The 18,157-nt window shown below is 34.7% G+C and overlaps 1 protein-coding gene across 14 annotated transcripts in view; it reads right to left on the bottom strand.

Annotated features, from left to right (window-relative positions):
* The window catches only part of BAZ2B (bromodomain adjacent to zinc finger domain 2B), a 403,884-nt gene that overhangs the window by 63,013 nt on the left and 322,714 nt on the right, over nt 1-18,157 (bottom strand). For all 14 annotated transcript variants that reach the window (XM_063694870.1, XM_063694875.1, XM_063694874.1 and 11 more), the window contains 5 exons: nt 10,854-10,994; nt 7,863-8,117; nt 6,662-6,876; nt 5,139-5,213; nt 4,091-4,334 (listed from right to left, as the gene is read on the bottom strand). In XM_063694870.1, coding sequence (XP_063550940.1) covers nt 4,091-4,334; nt 5,139-5,213; nt 6,662-6,876; nt 7,863-8,117; nt 10,854-10,994 — 930 coding nt within the window. The remainder of the gene's footprint in view (nt 1-4,090; nt 4,335-5,138; nt 5,214-6,661; nt 6,877-7,862; nt 8,118-10,853; nt 10,995-18,157) is intronic.

Consider the following 18,157-nt stretch of genomic DNA (forward strand, 5'->3'; position numbering starts at 1 on the left):
ATTAAAGTGCTTCTTCATGGCAAAGGAAACAACAGACTGAAAAGAGAACCTACAGGACAGGAGAAAACATTTGCAAACCATATATCTGGTAAGGGGTTAATATCTAAAATATATAAGTAACTCTTACAACTCAATAGCAAAGACCAGATAACCAGATTTTAAAAATGGCAAAGAACCTGAATAGACATTTTTGCAGTGAAGACATACAAATGGCCAACAGGTATGTGAAAAGATGTCCAACATCACTAATCAGGGAAATGTAAAATCAAAATCACAATGAGATATCATCTCACACCTGTTAGGGTAGTTACTCTCAAAAAGAAAGAGAAAGAAAGAGACAGACAGGAGTGTTGGCAAGGATATGGAGAAATTGGAACTCTCATACACTGTTGGGAGTGTGGGACTGTAAAACAGTGTTACACTGTTGGGAGAGTGGGATTGTAAAATAGTGTAACCACTATGGAAAACAGTATAAAGGCTCCTCAAAAAATTAAAAATAGAACTATCTGATCCTGCAATCCCACTTCTGGGTATTTATTCAAAAGAACTGAAATCAGGATATTGAAGTATTTGTGCTGTCATGTTCATTGCAGTGTTATTCACAACGGCCAGATGGTGAAAGCAACCCAAGTGTCCCCTGATGGATGGATGAATAAACAAAATGTGATATATATATACAGTGAATATTATTCAGCCTTAAAAAAATCCTGCCATAAGTAACAACATGGGTGAACCTTGAGGACATTATGCAAAGTGAAATAAACCAGTCACAGAAGGTCAAATTCTATATGATTCCAATTATATGAGGTATCTAAAACAGTCAAACTCATAGAACCAGAGAGTAGAATGGTGGTTGCCAGGGGCTGGGAGGACAGGGAAATTGGGGAGTTACTATTTAATGGGTGTGAAGTTTCAGTTATGCAAGATGAATAAGTTCTAGAAAGCTGTTGTACAACCTCATGCCCATAGTTACCAACAGTGTATACTGTACACTTAAACATTTATTAAGAGGGTGAATCTTACGTTAAATGTTTTACCAAAATTAACAAAAAAGAAAAGTTCATTCTAATAAATTTACCATTCTGATTTAAAATACAACATGGGAAATGGAGAATTTATGACAACATTTTGTACTCATGATATTTTTACTTAAGAGAATTATGTAGCATATTATAAATTCTACATTCATTCATAAATCTGATTATCATTGGTTCCAACTAGATATTATTTTCACACATTCCATCGATAAATTCATCTCTCAGCTTTCTTTCACATTCCATTGATAAATCCATCTCTCTAAACTTTCTTTATTTCTCCAGCATTACTGAGTTGATGCAATAAGGGAAAAGAGTTCTTTCTAGACTTCCTTAGCTAAGAGCTCTTAGCATTGAGGGCAGAAGAAATAGTTAGCTGCATGTTGTTTTTTGAGTTCAATTCCACAGCCCTATCTAGCATTCTTTTCTGATAAAAGGTGAACTTCAATCTTTTATACGTGTCCATTTTCATGACTTATGGTAGCTTTCCCTAAACTCATACACATACACACACACACATCCCTCTATGACCTTGCCTTCTTCCCTTTGACCTACTCTTCAAAGGTAGCTCCTTCACCTTGATTGAAGCCCCTCCAAAATCTTTAGAACCTTATACCACAGTGCTTTTTAAAATTTCTTTTATCTTAAATCCCCTTCTCTCATTTTATTGACTCTTTCCTTTCCATCAAAAATCATCTCATCTTTAACATCTGTAAAATCCTTGGCTCCTTCTCCTGCTCTAGGAACTCCCTGTCTTCTGAAGCACAATGCTTGAAATAGTCATCTTCATTTTCTCACTTTCTATTGTAATCAATCAATTACAGCCTGGTAGGTGTGCTCATCCCTCTAACAAAACTGTGTTGACACTGGTTACCAATGACCTCTATGTTGCCAAATTCAATCAACATTTTTGGTCCATATCACACAGCTTTAACACTGTTTATCACTCTCCTTTTTGCAATGTTTGATTTTCTTGATTACTGTTATTATTACATGTGTAGAAAAGACTTAATTAACATAGCAGGCCTGACTGGTATCCTCTGGAAGGCCTTCTTACAAGGTTGGTCCTTGGCCTGGCATATGGGAACTTGGATTTTGGGAGGGTTAAGATGAGCTCTTAATATGGACCTGAACTATTTGCGCTAACAATGTGGATTATGCTGAATACCTGCTTTTCTTCAGGGAATCTGATATTTTGGCACATGCTATGCAGAGGGTACCTACAGGTACCAGCCCCCAGTAAAAACCTGGACACTGAGTCTCTAATGAGCTTCCCTGGTAGATAACATTTCATGTATGTTGTTGAGTGAATTAAGCCTGTCCTGTGTGACTCTACTGGGAGATGACTCCTGGAAGCTTGTATCTGGTTTCCTCTGGACTTTGCCCATATACTCTTTGCTGATTTTGCTTTGTTTCCTTTTACTGTAGTAATTCATTGCTATAAGCACAAGTATATGCCGAGTTCTGTGAATCATCCTAGTGAATCACTGAACCTGAAGGTGGTCTTGGGGACCCCCAACTCACAGAAATCTCTAACCTCTCTGCTCTTGCTTCTTGAACAAGGAGCCTTGTGGGCTCCTATTTAAATACTGATGTTCCCTGAGGTTCCAACCTCAGTCCACTACTCTATTCACTAAACCAATCCTCCTCTGCAATCTTATTACCTCATGATTTTAAATTATCATCTACATGATAATAACACCCAGATCTATATTTCTAAGAGCAAACTCTTCTTCAGGCCTCAGATTCCTAAATCTAACTGACTGCTGAGCTCCTATACATGGGTACCTCAAACTCAGCAAGTCCAAAAATAAATAATCATTTCCTGTCTTCAATTATCTGTTCCTTTACCTCCCCCTGCCCCCAATTATCTACTTACTCTGTTCCTGATTTCCCTATTTTAGTTAATGGCAACAATAGCATGAAGTCTTCCAAACCAGACTGCTGGAAATCAATCCTACCACTCTAACAACCTACATAGTCTACCTTCCATCTTCAAGTCCTGCCCATTCTTCCTCCTAAATATTTATTAAATCATTTCCTCCCTCATCCCAACTACCATTGCTCTAGTTTCTACCCCTCACAACTCATCTAAACCATTGCAGTATCTCCTGACTGATCTCTGCACTTCTGATGTTGCCCCACCTTTTGTGTCTTTCTCATAGCTGCCAGAGTGAGTAACTTAAAAATTAATGCTGACCATGCCATTCTCTGATTATAACCCTTCAGTGGCTTCCTGCCACTAAAAAAGCAAAAGATCCTAGTTCATCATTGTTGCGTATGAGACTCCAGTAACACTGAAGCACTTGCAATCCCCTTAAAGCACATTGTGGTTTCCTGCTTCTGTGCCCTTGGTCATGCATTTCTCTCTGCCTGGAACACTCTTCCCTAGACCTTTACCCAGGTTAATGTTCAGCTCAGCTTATAGCCTGAGCTGATGGGTCCAGAAACTCTTTGTGGGAGTTTATTACTCAGAAAGTCTAAATGCTCTTAAGTTGTATCTGCCTAGCACATTGTCAATACCCCTCTCAAAGCAGTTAACACATTATGTTTTCTTTTTGCAAATCTTTCTTAGTGAGACTGTAAATTGAGATGGGACTTTCAGTGCCTTATTCGTCTTTGACTAAAAATACCTAGAACTAGAGAAACAGTAATTGGTGTTTGAGGAATACATTATTTTCACTAAACCTGACAACACTTTTAAAGGCATGAAGCGCTGTACAAATGTAACACAGTATGTTAATAGAATGAAACAAAATACCTGAAATTAAAAATCTGCATATCTCTTTGGAGAATTCTCAAGAAATTATATTAAAAAAACTCCTTTTATTCAGTCTTAGTGTCTTTTATGTATAGACATTCTACGAGATATTTACATAACCATCACAAAAATCTTTATGGGATACAGATTGTAATACTTGTTTTTCAGATGAGGAAACTGAGGCAAGTAAATGTCAAAACTGAATTCAAATCCGAATCCATCTGACTCCAAATTCTGTTTTTAAAAATATGTTATGCAGTTCTAGTTGTCTTAAAATCAACCTAAATTTCATTACCTCATCTTCACAGATATCAGTCTTTTTTCCTTTTTTGTCTTCTTTATCTTCTTCATCCTCATCATCTTCATCCCCTTGGTCATCACTGTCATCGTCATCATCATCGTCATAATCACTGTCTCCTCCCTTCCTTCTTCGCTTGCGTCCTGGAGTGGGTGTGCCCAAGGGATGTTGCTCTTCTCCCAGATCAATGCCACCTGAAGTGTCTCTTTTGCCTGTTTTCTTAGCATGAATGATTCTGAGCCTTTAAATATTATGAAAAGTGATGACAAGGAAAAAAAGACTTCTCAATATACTTTTAAAAGAGCAAAACATGAGTTGTATGCAAAAATACCTTATGGCATTTCTTTTGTGTTAAGCAATATACCAATGTTAAAAAAAATTAGAATTGGGAAACTTAAGAAATGCTTCCATAAATTACAGGATGCATTCACTTTCAAGAGTTATTCTAGATATCTCTTTGGAATTAGACTCATTAAAAAAAATGATGAAAGTTGAAAAGAAGAATTCTAACAATGGCTGAGTAATAATTTCTGATCCCATACTAACTGACTGAATAAATTTCAATTCAAATTACCACAAAGAAACTAACCTCTTAACATAGGAGTAATTTCTGCCTGATATTTTCTGGCAGGAAGATAATTAAGTTTTAATGTTGAATAAGTTTAGCTAGATTCCGTAAAAGCAAATTTTAATTAGAAAGCAATTAAGAAAAAAAGTTACAGTTCCAAACATTCTATTTGTGATAAAAGCAACTTAATAGCAACCACAATCTTAGAAAATGTAATTGCTTGACTTGTTTAAAAGAAAAAAGAGAAAATGACTTTCTTCTAAGTATGAAGAATATAAGCTCAATGAATCTCATTATATCTTTTGTCCATTGCAAATTCTGCCCCTGAGTTTTATTAATTTTATATCCCATCTAAATTGAGCATTATCTTTTCTTTAGACAATAAAAGTTTAAATTCTATCTTTGCAATTCATATGCTTTACTGGGAATTTGCAGAAAAAGAAAACAGTACATTAATTTTAATAAAACAGGACTTACTTGCGGAGTTTACCTTCTACCACCCATTTATCTCTCCTCAAGTTTGACATATAATCAATGTTCTTGTCGATTTCACTGCCAATGCAAGAATTTATTAAAAAGTGTAAATTAATCAATTTATGCAATGCATTAATTTGATATGCAATAAACTTGATACGTAAATTAATGCATTTTTGAATAAGTAAAAATGATACAACTGACCTCATGCATATACACGTTCATATATGTATGTGTTTATATATGTATACACAGATGTCGAAAAGTGATAACTTCTTCAATGGATACAACATTAGTATTAGAAAATTCACTGTGGTTTCTATCTTAAACCAAGAAAGAAACTATGCATCAATTGCCTTAGAAAGACAATATTCCAAGTTTTGTTGCAGGTATTTAAGATGTGATAATTTCCAAAATCAAAGCAGGATACCAGAACACACATGGATATTTACATAAGTGCACATACATATATATGCATATACACTAAGTGTATATATATAAACAAACAAACAGTAACTAAGAATATTATGATATCTGGTAAAGTCAAATAGGGGTGCTTTTTCCCTTCTAAGGCAAAAACCATAGTGTACCATTTACATTGAATTTGGGTGTATGTGTTTTGAATAAGTGCCACTTAGCATTACTATTTGTTATGCTCATGCTTAAATGAAATTATTCTTTCATAAAATTGTAAGATGTGAATATTATTATATTTTTTTAGGATGACTGTCAGTGAATAGCAGAAACAAACAAAAAATTACATTAATACAATATCATAGCTAAGATAGGTACAGAAAACTTAAAATTTCCACACTGGTAGAAATGCATGACCCCGAATATTTGGATTGATCCTTTTTCTAGAAAGGTAAAGGACTAAAAGCTGTTAAAAATCTGTAAAATAATGAATAACAAGGATAAGATGAACATGAATTTGTTCAGAAATCCTGAATACTAGAGTACATGTTGGTATTAGTATTTTACTAGTAACAAGTACTAGAGTGAGAACTCTGACTTTTAAATAGGATCAAATGCTTTAAAAAAGTATAAATTAATACACTGATAAATAAATACTCTATGGTTCTATTAGCATACAACAAAATAAAAAGTGGCTACGTAATTCTGTGAATGGCTACTAAGCAAAATCAGGTAGTCGTCTGTCCTTAAAAGACGTGAAGGAAAAAAAAAATTCCGTATTCTTGTGGTGGTACCACATTCTGGTACCATAGCAACTAAAAATATAAAAAAAGTTATGTATAAAGAATTAACAAAATTATTAAACAAAACAGGTGACAAAGACCACGTATTACAGACACACAGTATAATCCAAATTTTTTTTCAATACACTACAAAGAAATACATGAAAATATTATTAGTGGCCATCTCTAAATACTGAGATAAGTACAATTTTAATTTTCTTCTTTGTGCTAGTCTGTAACTTTCCAATTTTCTATAATCAATTTGTATTACTTTTTGATTAGAAAAATTCAAAATGGAAAAATCATGGAAAAGCCTGGGCATATGCTCACCTAACCACACTCTTGCTGCATGCCAGTTCATTGATCAGGAAAGCCAGGACTGAAGCTTTCTGTGCTGGAGTGTGAGCCTGAAAAGCTTTGGTCTTCAGACTTTCAGTAAGCTCAGTTTGTCCACAGTGGGCTTCCATAAATATCTGTAAAATCTCGGAAACATTGTCTCGATTCACACCAACATTCAGCAAATGTTCTCCAAGAGCTGTTTTAGCCTATAAAAGTTTGGCATTTTTATCAGTATTACTCACAACCATTTATACCATAAAAACAATAAGATTAAAAATCCTCATATTATTTGATTTAGATACTACTGACAAGAGCTTTATTCACTTTTTTTTTTAATGAAAGAGACACAAAAATAGTCAATAGAAGACAGACAAATATTCAAGTATTTGTATCTTTCTTTCCCCGCTTCAAATCCTTGGTTCCAAGTCAGGCAGGGAGAAGAGTATGCAAATTCATGGGTAGCAGAAGTTTTAAATTACCTATCAAGCCTTCCATGACTATAAAAGCGACACCAACCTTTCCCCAAGTTTCATCTGGATATTTTATCAGGAATGACAGAGTGGGGAGGTTAAAAAACAGTATTGTGTTTTCTACCTTTAAAGTGTTATAGGTTTTACTGGCTGGGGATAATAAATAGGGAAACACTGAGGGAGATAGAAGAAAAACAGGTGCATCTGGGAGGTTCTCTCTCCACAATATTATCTAGAGCAAAGCTCCCTGGAATGTATACTGTATTTGGAATTAAGATAAACGTGAACTTATTGAGGATCCACTGAGCAGCACAGGGTCTTAACGTGCTGGTCTGTAGGTGCCTTGATTAGCTTCAGTTATTCACAGTGATTGAGAGAGAACAAGGTATAATATCAGAAGGCACATACAAGTTCTAGTTGCCTTATGAATTATGAATTCTGTTGTTGATGAATATCACTTAAGGATTTCCTTAAATCACCTTGGTCTTTGCCTACAGCTAGAGGAAAAAAGAATAACTTGAGAATGGTCTACATTCCTTAAGCTTTATAACCAGGTTTTCTTTGTATGAAGTGTAACCTGACACAAATCTACAGTTAACTTTGTGAGACATTATGTGGAAAAATTAGATCAATCTACATAATCTTCTGCTAATATGCTAAAGCTATCTACCAATGCACTGACAGTACAAATTTAAAACATTTTATATTTTGTTTTTTTTTACCTTGTATCCTGTTATTAGACCTGGATCACATACAGCAGCTGAGAGGAGCCTCACAAGCAAGTCTTGTACTTCACCCATGCTGTCCCCTATATTTAGCAATCCCTCTTGAAGAACACTCAGGTTTGGAACATCAATATTCACATCAAAGCCCAAAACTTTACCAAAGTTTCGTAAGAACTGCACCACCATGAGACAGTCTGAAAATGTACTTCCAGAGAGAACAAGTCCTGGAATACGAGGCAACTCTGGCAAAGGCTGAAAATAAAATGAAATACAAATAAAATAAAAATAGCTTAATTTTTTAAAAGCCATGATTTCGTATCTTCTAAAGTAAAATAAGCTGCTACCTTTTTTCCCCTCTTGTATTGTACCAGTAGCTTCCTTTGGGATGCTAAATTCTCTGGGGGCATTTCTGTAACCCCCATGGAACTAAGCATAGTGTCTTGAAGTATCTTCATACAAGTAAGCAACCATTAATAAATTTTGGTTGAACTCAATTATGAACTTAGATCTTTGCAAAAGAGACATTAATTTTAAGCAACTTGCATATTCAATCAACTGACATATCCATATTAACAAAACATGGATTATATAACTGGAGCAAAAATTAAATAAAATATAAACATTTCAAAAGTACTTTACCATGGACATACTTATAGGGCATGTGCACCAATTTCTTCTAATGATGATGACATTTAAAAATCACACTTTTTTTGTAGCTTAGAAACGAACGGCATGCATCTGTGGGTTCTATGGTTGGAGAAAGTGGTACCATCTATGGCTAATGAATGCAGATAAATAACTAGGTCCACATAACTAGAATCCATGACCCTGTACATAAACCCAGTTATAATGCAATTAAAGGTCTTTAGGTTTCCCTGTATTTAGGCAAGTATTAGCTTCAGTATTAAAATTAGCTATCTCTGTTGCTATTTCTCAAATATGCTCACATATTAACATTTTAATGACTTAATTGCAGTACCAGTTGTCATCAACATTTTAAAATTTCAATAAATAGGTAATCTGAATTAAAAACATTTTGCCTGTTAATGAGAGCCTAAGAAAGTACTTTAAATTTTAATTGGAAAAAAAGTGACATAAATATTTCTATTTATCTGAATTGGTCCTTGTTCAAAAATATTTCTCCACCCTGCATTTATTGAGGTAACCAACTGAAGACTTTTTCTGTTAATACTGTGTGGAAACACAAAACTATAGATAATAGCTTATCTCATACAAATATTTTATATTCTTCTTGAAAACCAGTTAATTCTCATTCTCCCTTTTTCTTGAACCACATGAAACATATACATTTCTATGTAATTCTAAAAATTTATGTAACAAAGCTGAGCTAATAAAAATATGGCTTAAAATGGACTTACATATTTGATATAGTACATATGAATTTAAATGAAAATAAAAGATACAAGAAAATGAAGCTCACTTAGGATTTAAAAAGCTTGATCACTATGAGCTTATTAAATGTGTTAACTAATTTATATACCCATTCTCTGCTTAGGAAAATTTAAACATCCAAATGACTAAAACTAGTAAGTATACTCTCATTTTTATTTAGAAGCATTTATGCTAAGTAAATAAATAGAATATTAATATAGTTCAATCCATTCTAGAGTACTAAAAGTTTTCTTTAAGCACTTTAGAAAAGAGCTTACATAATCGAGTTAATGGGTGCAGCACACCAGCAGGGCACATGTATACATATGTAACTAACCTGCACATTGTGCACATGTACCCTAAAACTTAAAGTATAATAATAATAAAATAAAATAAAAAAAGAGCTTACATAAATCAAGAGATAATCATTATTTGCAAATCATTTGAATATTGCATATAAGTAAATACATAATACATATCCTACTAATTAAGTATAATAATATAGAGATGAAATGCATTATTGATATTTTTCTAGAAGTACCATCTTCTTAACTATAGTCAAAACATCATTGATTTTTACTCAAAAGTATATGAAATTATGCTGGTTGCCAAGATTACAGCAATGTTTCTAAATTTATACTTTTATGTATTTCAGCAACATTACATGTCTGTGAAGCACTATGGAAGACAAAACACATATGAGGTGCTTTGGTTGAACACAGTTTCTTGGCTTTCAGGATGATAAACAGTATAGGCTCTGGAGTTTAACAAACTGGAGTTTGAATCCAAATCGCCATTTATTAGTTGTGTAATCTTGGGCAAGTTCCTTAACCTCTTTGTGTCTCAGTTTTCTCATGTATAAATGGGAAGAAATACTAACTCCACAGGATTGTATTGAGGATTAAATGAGAAAATTCAAATAAGTGCTTAGCACAGTCCTAGCATGTAGTAAACATGTTCAATAAAGGTTTGCCACCTAAAGCACTGAAGGAGGTCACAGATTATAAATCCTAATTTATTTAAATATCTATAGGGATGTGGGGAGGAGTTAAGATTTTTCTGTGCCTGGAATCCCAGAACTTTGGGAGGCTGAGGTGGCTGTATCACTTGAGCCCAGGAGTTCAAGACCAGCCTGGACAACATAAGAGTCTGTCGCTACAAAAAATTAAAATAACAAAAACCCAAAAAACTAGCCAGGCATGGTGGCAAGCGCCTGTGGTCCCAGCAACTCAGAAGACTGAGGTGAGAGGACCACTTGAGCCTGGGAACGAGAAGTTGAGGCTTCAGTGAGCTATAATCCTGCCACTGCCCTCCCTCCAGCCTAAATGACAGAGTAAGACCCTGTCTGAAAACAACCAACCAACCAACCAACCAACCAACCAACCAACCAAAAAAAACTGCCATTACCAGCACAAGAGCTCCAGAGAGGTTTACTTCTAGCTATCTAGGAAAGGCAAATTGACCTAGAGTTGGAAATTCACTGCTATAGTTAAAAATGACAGGCTTTCACAATAGCAGCTCTGGCAAAGAAATCAGGTAAGAAAACTGGAAAAATTAAACTTATGAATGAAATGGTGTACATGACGTATAAATTACCTTTTGGTCTGCTAAGCACATGTCTTCATTAGGCTTCTTTAGTTCCTTTGCCATTTCTAATTCTAATCTTCGCTGCTCTAGTTTACGCTCTTTATTTAATCTTTTCTCATCACGTTTTTCTTGCTTCAACCGTTCTTTTTCCTTAAAAAGAAAATCATGTACACATATTCTTCTTAATCATTATATATGTTGGAATAAACTTAGAATTATGTAGCAACATTGAATTATTTTGCTTTTCATTAATCTTACTCTCTAATTTTCAAAATAATCTTATGACTGTATATATTTAATATCAATATTAGATTTGAACTAGACTATTTTGTTATTCAAAATTTGTTCAATCATTTGCCAAGTTATAAGAATAAAATACTTATTAATACAAGCAGGTACATAAAATGAACATGGGCAACTACATATCTTATTAAATAAAGTTATTAGCACAAATTTTAGTGTGGCTCCAGCAAGCAAATGATTTACAGCAGGAAAGTGGAAGTAACATGTTTGAATTTGCAAAAGTAGTTCTTTCAAAGTGAATTAGCTAGTCTTAAGACAGCACCTGTGAGGAAAGAAAAATATTATTCACCACCATAAACAACACTTAAGAGAATGTAAAATCAGTTGTGAAGGCAATGTCAAAAGCATTAAAAATGTTTGGTAATGGCAACAATATGGAAATAACTGACTTGTCTCTCTGTTGTAGGGAATGACTTTGTTGGAGCAAGTGATTTTCTATAATACCATTATCGTTACTTTTTCATCATATCTCAAATATAGCTCTCATTTATTTAGGGGAGAAATAACAGTAGAATCATCAGTCAGTTCTAACCTACTACCGCACACGTGCCACACATTGCTAACTGGTTTACTTTTGTAAGGCTGATTATATCTCTTCCTTGATTAAAAGTCTTTCGATTTTCTATCAAAATAAGGTCCAAGTCCTTACTTTTGAATTCCAGACTCTTCTTTTCTAATCTTACCTGTCATATTTGTTTCTGTGTAGGTTTAGAATTTTCTATTCCTGATGAACATTTATTTCCTCAGCTGCTTATACTGGTTCACTCCAATCAAGATGTTCATTTTTCCCATCTTGCATATTTAAATCCTAATTAAACACTACCAATTTCTATTATGTTTCATAGCTCTTAACTCTGATTTTAACACAGCAGTCATTGCTTTCTGTACTATATTACTATTTTTGCCCATATTCTAATCATCTCCATTTCGATTATCACTTGTAAGTAAGCACCCTGACTGCTGCTGGAGGGAATGGCCAAGAGGGAGAAAGAGAGGAGTGGAGAAGAACATGGGAACAGAGAGTAGAGAAAGTACAGTGTGTTTGAAAAATTGCTAGCAGTTTCAAGACTGGAGTGTAGGCTGCAAGTTGAATAGTTGCTGAATATTACGATAGCCAGAGGCCAGATCCTAAGGGCCTTTTTATATGACATGCACAAGTTACTGTTCATTTTTATACTGCCTCTGAATTTCTGGGTTACTGATTCATGCAGACATTCTGGGAGGACAAACTATAAGGAAGCTTATAAGATTGTTGACACCAGCAAAGTTCTATAATTAATTTTACCAATTATAAACCAAAAAGCAGTTTCTGAGGGTTTGATTTTCAAATCAAATTATTAGTTAATAGCCTGAAGTACTATTATTACTAGCCCTTACAAAAGGGCAGCAGAGTCACCGGTAGAATAACTTTTTTCCCCTAGAACTGAAATTTCGATTCTTAAACCCATGAACTGTTGCTCTAAGAACTTTCCAAAGAAGGGAAGATTTAAGTTTTTGGTTCCTCACCAGAGTAATGAATTAGCATCACTAATAGAAAAAAGCATATTAAATATCTCTTACTGATTTGAAAGTAGATACTGTAAAATTTTCTGCTGCACTCCTATGCCACGTGATGTTTGTCACTAAAGAATTGCATGTACTACAGTGTCTATGCCATATAGCCCAGATGTGTAGCAGTCTATGTACCATCTAAGGTTTGGGCATGTCACTCTATGATGTCTGCACAATAATGAAACTGATTAACGACACACTTCTCAGAATGTATTGTCATCGTTAAGTGACACATGGCTTTACATAGAGCTAATCCAGATCTATTAATGATGTCCATAACAGCAATTACAAACATCATAATTGAGACTACTAGTTACTAAAGTTGTTAAAAATGGTTGCTATTACTTCTCAAAAAGAGAGAAAACCCATGTGACACTGATGCTCTTTTCACTGTGCCAACTTCCCACTGGTAGCAATCCTGGAGGTACATACATACTCAATAGACACACGGACAACAAGCTAGATAGAGTGCACTGAATGCCATAAGATAAATATGGATTATATTCTTGGAGTATCAATTTTAGCTGGTGACATGCAATACTTTTTTCCACTTGAAAAAGTAAAATATGGAATAGAATGCAAAAGTCATATCGATATTTATGATAAAATGGAGATTTCCAAAAAATTAGAGAAATTGGTGTGACCTTTATCAGTTAAAGACAAGCATTTATTACTGTCTACTATTAGGCACACTTTAATGGAAATGTGGAGTCTCTCAATTCAGCATGAATTGTATAGAACTAATATAAATTCTGTGGTTATGGTACAAGTTAACTCTCAAAGAGCCAGAGCTTCCAAGGTCCCCTCAACCACCAACTAATATTTATAATGGCATATAAAGCCAGTCACAATCTAGCCCCACACAAGTGCTAGTCTCACATCTCACAATTCACAGTGGATTTCTCATGTTCCAGCCACACTGTATGACACACGTGTGTGGAGAAGACAGCGTAGCCCCTTTGAAGTTACTGCTTGGATGATTAATGATGGTGAAGCAACAACAAAGCCAAGACGGGCATGTACACGAGGTTAAAATGGCTAACACCCTCTTTGTACCCCCACCCCCAGGTCTTGTTTAGTCACAATACTGTACCTCTGTATATGCCATACCTACTGTCTAGAATGCCTAGTTCCTCCTCCTTCACAAGAAGTCTGTATAAAGCCTGTTTTTTTTTTTTTTATCGTTCCCACAACTACTTCAGACATGGTAGTACTTCTTGTTTTTGAGCTTCCATATAACTTATTATAGCATTTGTCGCACTGTGTAGCAATTATTTGTTTAAAGTTGATCTCTCTCACTCAAGTATAAGCCTCTTCTAGAGGGCAGAGGAACTAACTTATTCACCTGTTTCTTCATGGACCTATTCAATTTCCCCCCTGGACACCTGGAGAAAGTTTTTAATGAGTTTATCTTTCTCTTTGACTCTTGAGCCTGTATCAGTCCAACTTTCCTCTCCCACTGGTCTCCATAGTCTAAGTATTGTTCTTACTTCTGACTACAGTAGTGATATGACTGTAATAGATACATGCGGTATGCCATGGCATATACAAATTACTTGAGCATTTATAAATTTGCTGAATGATTAATTCTTCAAATGACACAAACTAAAATTAAGGTAACATTTTGAACTGATTATTAAACGAATTCAATAGGCAATTTCTTCTTCACTTTTAATATTTTACTCTATGGGCAAACATAATTGCTATCTTCCATTTTCAGTTAAGAGTATTTATAAACCTGTAATCCAAAAGTGGAATTAAATACATTTATTAAGAATATTTAGATTACATTTAGAAATTTAAAAATTATCTAAAGTATATTTTTACATCTACTTCAACATTATTAATTTCTTAGCCATACAGCATGTATTGTGATTTGATACACTTGCAAATAGATACCCCTCCTATAAAAATTAAACAGATTTATTATCTAATAATTTTGCCAAAAGCTAAAGTTTAAAGTGGCAGTGCTACTTTAGGCCAAAAATGAAGGCATGTAAATTTGTATAGTACCCTTGCTCCTAGACTTAGTATAATGCTCGGAAAAGCAATCTATTTACCTACTTTTTACCTTAACCTTTTCTTGACAAAGTAAGCTGCCATATTATGAACCTATATCTAATTTCTATAATATTATATTTTGTTGCTCTGCCAAATAATAGGATTTTACAATGGAATTTTGTGATTTTCCAAGGTCAGTTCATAACAGACCTCCGATTTGCCAGAGATAAGACATATTAAACCTATCCTAACATGAAAAGAAAGGTAAAACATATTTTATGTTAATATTGGTGAAACTGCAGGACAATAACTTAGACTGTCTACCAATGACTACAAAATGTAGCTCTAGATTTTAGATTAACTACAAATAATTATAGGCACTGGGTTCGGTGGCTCACACCTGTAATCCCAGCACTTTGGGAGGCCGAGGTGGGTGGATCATCTGAGGTCAGGAGTTTGAGACCAGCCTGGCCAACATGGTGAAATCCTGTCTCTACTAAAAATACAAAAATTAGCTGGGTGTGGTCTCGGGCACCTGTAATCCCAGCTGCTTGGGAGGCTGAGACAGGAGAATGGCTTGAACCTGGGAGGCGGAGGTTGCAGTGAGCCAAGATTGTGCCACTGCACTCCAGCCTGGTCAACAAAGACAGAAACTGCGTCTCAAAATAATAATAATAATAATAATAATAATTACAAGCAAAGCAGCATACATCATCCTAATTTTTTTTCCTTTTTCCCTCTATCCCCACCCAGTTTTCCAGATACAGAAATTCTTGAAATAAATATGGGTTCTTGGATTGTAAGTCGTTTATAACAAGATATCTTTTTTATCATCCTAATTATATATTCTTAGAAGAAATATTATATAATGGGATCTTTTTGTATCAAAATCTTACTAATATCTTAGTTAAGAAGTCAGTTAAAATTTCATTTCAAAGTTGAAACATCTGTTGATAGCAAATGCATTAAATTTAGATTATCCTAAACAGTCTGGTTTCACATAGGGTGAAAATTTAAAAATCAATTTTTTACTTACATGAAAAGATTATTTTAGGGACTCCAAAACATAAATCAAAGGATTTCCACAAGTCAATAGCACAATAACAAATGTATGAATAAATTTATTCTATTTTAGAATTATTTAAGTTAAAAATCCAAACAATAAATGTAGTAGAATGATCCATTAGTGTGAAGTTTACAACTTATAGATTGCAAAACAGGCCATTTTGAAGAGATCATGTTGCACAGAGACTTATGGTTTTTGCATTTGACGATTCTACCGGGTCTCTCAGGTGTTTGTTCTGGGCATAATTAGAAGAATACATTTCATTTGACAGCAATCTGTACTCAAATTTAAAAGACAAAAATATAATTTAAGAGACACAGGTTTACCTCAGGGTACAGGAAGAATAAAAGTGTAAATAAGATTAATAACACAAGCCACTTATAGATGACAGATGTAAAGAACAAATATGACACTGCTTTATGGGCCAATATTGACTGTGAGTATTTCAGGTAATTTTTTTAATAGGGCCTATTATTTTTACATTTCAATTTTATATTTATATACTATAAAAATTAACTTAAAAAATTATGAAGCACATGATTCCAGAAACCCTAAAGATACTTCTTATACTTTATAGGCACAAAATACTTAAAAAGAATAAAACTTTCCACTTATCATGTTCTTACAAAAGCATTACATAAAAAATTCTGTACTTATTTGTATTTTTTCCCATCACCTTGAGCATTTATCATTTGTGTTACAAACATTCCAATTATACTTTTAGTTATTTTAAAATATACAATGAATCACTATTGACTGTAATCACCTTGTTGTGCTATCAAATACTAGATCTTATTCATTCTAATATATTCTTGTACCCATTAACCATTCTCACTTCCCCTCCACACTCCACTACCCTTCCCAGCCTCTGGTAACCATCATTCTACTCTCTATATTCCTGCCTTCATTGTTTGTTTGTTTTTGAGATGGAGTCTTGCTCTGTTGCCCAGGCTGGAGTGCAGTGGCATGATCTTGGCTCACTGTAACCTCCTCCTCTTGGGTTCAAGCGATTCTCCTGCCTCAGCCTCCCAAGTAGCTGGGGCTACAGAAGCCCGCCAACGTGCCCGGCTAATTTTTGTATTTTTTAGTAGAGATGGGTTTTCACCATCTTGGCCAGGCTGGTCTTGAACTGCTGACCTCATGATTCACCCACCTTGGCCTCCCAAAGTGCTGGGAATACAGGCATGAGCCACTGTGCCCAGCTACATTCATTGTTTTAATTTTTAGCTCCCACAAATAAGTGAGAATATGTGAATTTTGTTTTTCCCTGCCTGACTTCTTCTACTTAACATAATGACCTCTACGTCCATCCGTGTTGTTGAAAATGACAGGATCTCATTCTTTTTTTTGGCTGAATAGTACTCCATTGTGTGTATGTACCACATTTTCTTTATCCATTCAACTGTTGATGGACACAGGTTGCTTCCAAATCTTGGCTATTGTGAACAGTGCTACAATAAACATGGGAGTACAGGTTATCTTTTTGATATACTCATTTCCTTTCTTTTGGGTATATACCTATGAGTGGGATTGCTGGATCATAGGGTAGTTCCATTTTTAGTTTTCTGAGGAACCTCCATACTGTTTTCCATAGTGGCTGTGCTTTTTATTTACAGTCCCACCAACAGTATATGAAGGTTCTCTTTTTCTCCACATCCTTGCCAGTATTCATCATTGCCTGTCTTCTGTATAAAAGCCACTTTCACTAGGGTGAGATGATGTCTCATTATAGTTTTCATATGCATTTCTTGATGATCAATGATGTTGAGCACCTTTTCATATACCTCCTTGCCATTTGTATGTGTTGAGAGAAGTCTACTCAGATCTTTTGCCCACTTTTAACTTGGATTATCAGATTTTTTCCTATTGAGTTGTTTGAGCTCCTTACATATTCTGATTATTCTGTACTTACTTTAGATAAACTGTCTTTAAATATTATGTAGGATAGCTACTATTACGTAAATGTCTCCTAAATTAAAATTGACATTGTTAACAATTCTTGAGTTAGAGATTTTAATAAGTATAAAAAACAATGCTTTCCAAAGTCTACTTTTTTACGTAACATTTAACATTCCACCGAATTTTTTTTTTTTTAGACAGAGTCTTACTCTGTCACCCACGCTGGAGTGCAGTGGCACAATCTCGGCTCACTGCAACCTCCGCCTCCCAGGTTCAAGCAATCCTCCTGCCTCAGCCTCCCAAGTGCACAAGTAGGGACTACAGGTGCACGCCGCCACGCTAATTTTTTGTATTTTAGTAGAGATGGGGTTTCACCATGTTGCCCAGGCTGGTCTTGAACTCCTGAGCTCAGGCAATCTGCCCACCTAGGCCTCCCAAAGTGCTGGGATTACAGGTGTGAACCACGATGCCTGGCCGCTGAATTTTTTTTAAT

The sequence above is a fragment of the Gorilla gorilla genome, chromosome 11 (assembly GCF_029281585.2).
Source record: "Gorilla gorilla gorilla isolate KB3781 chromosome 11, NHGRI_mGorGor1-v2.1_pri, whole genome shotgun sequence".
In the NCBI taxonomy this organism is placed as follows: Eukaryota; Metazoa; Chordata; class Mammalia; order Primates; family Hominidae; genus Gorilla; species Gorilla gorilla.